Source organism: Pinus tabuliformis, chromosome J (genome assembly GCF_031772625.1).
Source record: "Pinus tabuliformis cultivar Carrire ecotype Pingquan chromosome J, CPIR1, whole genome shotgun sequence".
Taxonomy (NCBI): domain Eukaryota; kingdom Viridiplantae; phylum Streptophyta; class Pinopsida; order Pinales; family Pinaceae; genus Pinus; species Pinus tabuliformis.
Window position 1 is genome coordinate 1,002,820,232 of NC_142295.1, and position 3,488 is coordinate 1,002,823,719.

General features: G+C 39.9%; 1 protein-coding gene across 1 annotated transcript; it reads right to left on the reverse strand.

Moving 5' to 3' along the window:
• Positions 1–203: 203 nt before the first annotated feature.
• LOC149230235 (uncharacterized) lies at positions 204–689 on the reverse strand. Its single transcript, XM_089381243.1, has one exon. The coding sequence runs from the start codon at positions 687–689 to the stop codon at positions 204–206; it is 486 nt and encodes a 161-aa protein (XP_089237369.1).
• Positions 690–3,488: the final 2,799 nt, after the last annotated feature.

Here is a 3,488-nt window from a genome sequence, read left to right on the forward strand (position 1 = left end):
TCTTGATTTCCTACTCCAGGTCCCTGCACTCAAGTCAACTAAAAAATTCTCCAATTTCCTACATTTAACACACATTAGGCCATATGACATAGTAACTCACATTTACTATTCTCATAAAGAAAAATATAACAAAATTTGTAAATAAATGTGAGAAAAGACAATTTAATAAGCTGGAGAGTGGCACTGTGACCCATATAGTTTACCTATTGATGAGCCTCATCATATGCAACTGGCAGTACAGTGATGAATCTCTGAACCTTGACCTTCTCCTCTCTGAGGCAAGGCACATATCTCAAAAACTCTAAGAACCTGCTAGTATACTCATCATCCTTCATAGAACCTGACCGCAACTCATAAAAATCCTTAGCTCTGTCATCAAAGTATATCTCCGATAAGTAATTCTTCTTGAAGAGCCTTTCAAATGCATGCCAGGTAAAATCATCCTCATGCATGTCCTTGACATTCTTCACGTCTTCCCACCAAATATACGCTTTATCTTTGAGACTGAAAAGGGCTATCCTTGCTTTCATGTTTTCTGAATAATCATGCAATCTAAATATTTTCCTCACGCCAAGCAACCAAGCCTCTGTATCTTGCGATTTATTCATCTCTCCATCAAAGGTAGGTGGCTTCGCCTTATTGAACTCATCCGACAAGTATCCCCTAAGGATGATAACAATGATGATCATGATGTCTATCAAAACTAGAACTAGAGTAATACTTGTGTCTGTCACCTCTCCTATCTAGAGTATCCAACATCTTGCCATCTCTAATCGTGTATGATCTGTCCGACTTGTGTCTGCTATGAGACCTGCTGCCATATGCCCCATTAGTTCTATCCTCCTGTCCATGGTTGATCCAAAGTGGTCCTTGTCGCTGCAAATTTGATAAACTCTGAAGTAGTATTGCATTCACCTCTACTTGTTTCTCTTGTGCCTGCATGATTTTGTCATTTTATGCTTTGCAACTCCTTATTTCTTCCCACAAGCTTCTCAATGTGTTTTCCAAATCAAAAGAATGTCCCACACCACGCTTCCCCTCTGATTCATAGGGAGCTTCTAGGTAGTCTACCACCTTGCTATCCATCTGATCTCTTTCTTGCAAGGCATACTATGTCAGCTAAACCAAATCACCATAAATCAACATACCTTAGCATAACTCGGGGAGGATACCTTGTCTGCAAGATCATCAAATCAACATGATGCATGTATAACATAACCATAATAACATATAGACATATATCAAATAAGTGCATCAACGCATAAACATCATTCTAGCTAGGGTCCAGTCATCAATGCAAGGCCATATCAACAATGCATGCTATGACCTCATGCATGACAACAACCATTACTCCATTGTACACATTGCCTCATGCAACTATCAACCTGCATAAGCAATGCCTAATCAACTACACATACGCATAACCGCATGTAGTCGATCATAAGTGATCAATTCTTGTAATCAACCTACAAGACTGATACATGTAATCAAGATGCATATATTCATATAACCAGTCATATACTCCCGACGATGCATTCCATAAAATCAACAACAAGTTCCTCATGACAACCTTACTTCTACCATGATCAATATGATGTAGTGCAACAAGCACATGGAATGCAAGTGTAAGAGACACAGACACAATTGACATGCATGCATGACCAACATGTTCACCCATATCTGTAGCATTAGATATGACCCAAAGAGAGAAACACCATGCTCTGATACCAATCTGTAACGCCCCCTCCTAGGTCTACCCAAATTAACCATGCCGACTAGGGTAAACATGAGACGAGAGGTTACTATGATCAGATTCGACCTTCGATGTGACCTTAAGGAAGTGGAATCGATGAAACATCACATACAGTCATTCAACATCTTCAACAGAACCCTCAGGAGAAAAGTTAGGCACTAAGACAGCCTGTCCCTAAGTCCCATTTCTGTTCTAGACCTCTTAAGCCATAATCACTCTCATGCTATGGGAAAGGGAGCGACCAACAACCTAAATTCTCTCTTGCAGGCCTGCTTGCGAGCGAACGTGGACCATAATTACTAGTTACATGCCAGTAACCCCGAGATTTAAGCCACTTTTCTAGCCCATAATCCTAGCCTTTGACCATAATTTGTTGTAACTTTTAGAATTCATTAAAGACATGATAACAATTCTAATTAATAAAAAATCAACCTCAGGACTAGGCCTAAACATCCCCAACTGGGACTGACCTTCTGTCAAACACTTGGCATCAATGTAACCTACAGGTCTAGGATACAAGACAAAGCATAAATGACTGAAACAACTTATGAAACATAGCGAGAAGGATCACCTCCTTCTCCATTGAACTACTACATCATCAATTAGGTCTTGCATCCATCCATTTAACAATTACAAGTAAATACATGAAGTAACCATGACATAGACCAGTCAAATGACCATGCTTATAACCAACATAAAACTGTGTAAATATCAGAGATATTACAACCATTAAATCCACATATAAATTAATAAAAAAGTAAGATAACTTATGTTTTATTACTCATAGGCAAACCTGACTATGTTCGGGACTTCCACGTACCACCCGACCATAGACATGGCTGAACCAAATCTCTCTTTCAACTAGTCACCCCCGTGCCATATTCCAAGAATGAATGTGGGATCTCTTAGAACAACCAATCCAAGAAAAACTAAGGGAATCCAAAGGTTAAACCACCTCCACCCTCACCAAACCGTGATCACACCAAAACCGTTGGTCCGATCACAACTAAACAGAACTTGGAATTCCTTCTAGAATCCGTCACTATTCGTGAGGAATTTTTCGTCTCCTTGTCGCTCAGGGTTTACCGCAATCCAAACCTAGATCACTAGGCCCTAAACTGAGAATTCCCCCTCAGGCTTTACCGTGTATTCTACCAAAACCAATCAAGGGATTCCTAGGCCTTTGGGAATGAAACTTGAGACCACTTCTGCCCCAGATTTTGAAATCCATCCGACAAACCAAAGCTCAAAACCGAAATAAACATCCCAACATACCATGACATCCAGAAAAAGGCAAGGCTAGGTTGAAATCCACTGTCATAACCCGACAAAACCATGGCACTGACAACAAGAGAATCATACACCAACATGAAAAGCCATGCATTTCCAAACAAGCTAGGAAATCACACATGCAAAAGGTTACCTGCAAGTATTCCTGCTAAAGCTGCTTGATCATGCTTTCCTTTCCTTAATCCTTGCTTTCTTTTCCTTTAATTTCCTTGCTTTCCCTTTCCTTTTCTTGTTTTTCTTTTCCTTGCTCCAAACTAGAGTGCTCCAAGAAAACTCTAAGTGACCAAGAGTGTGTGTGTGTGAGAGAGAGAGAATAATGAGAGAGCTCCCAAACTTGAACTGACAAAGCCATGAACTGATCCTCAGAAGCATTTTTATGAATGAGGCTTCTAATTTCTCCATTTTCCATTATTTTCCATCAATTTCCTCCTCACATGCAACTTGT

Bases quoted from the DNA above. Each gene is read 5' to 3' on its own strand.
- LOC149230235 (XM_089381243.1), bottom strand. From the start codon at position 689: ATGATCATCATTGTTATCATCCTTAGGGGATACTTGTCGGATGAGTTC.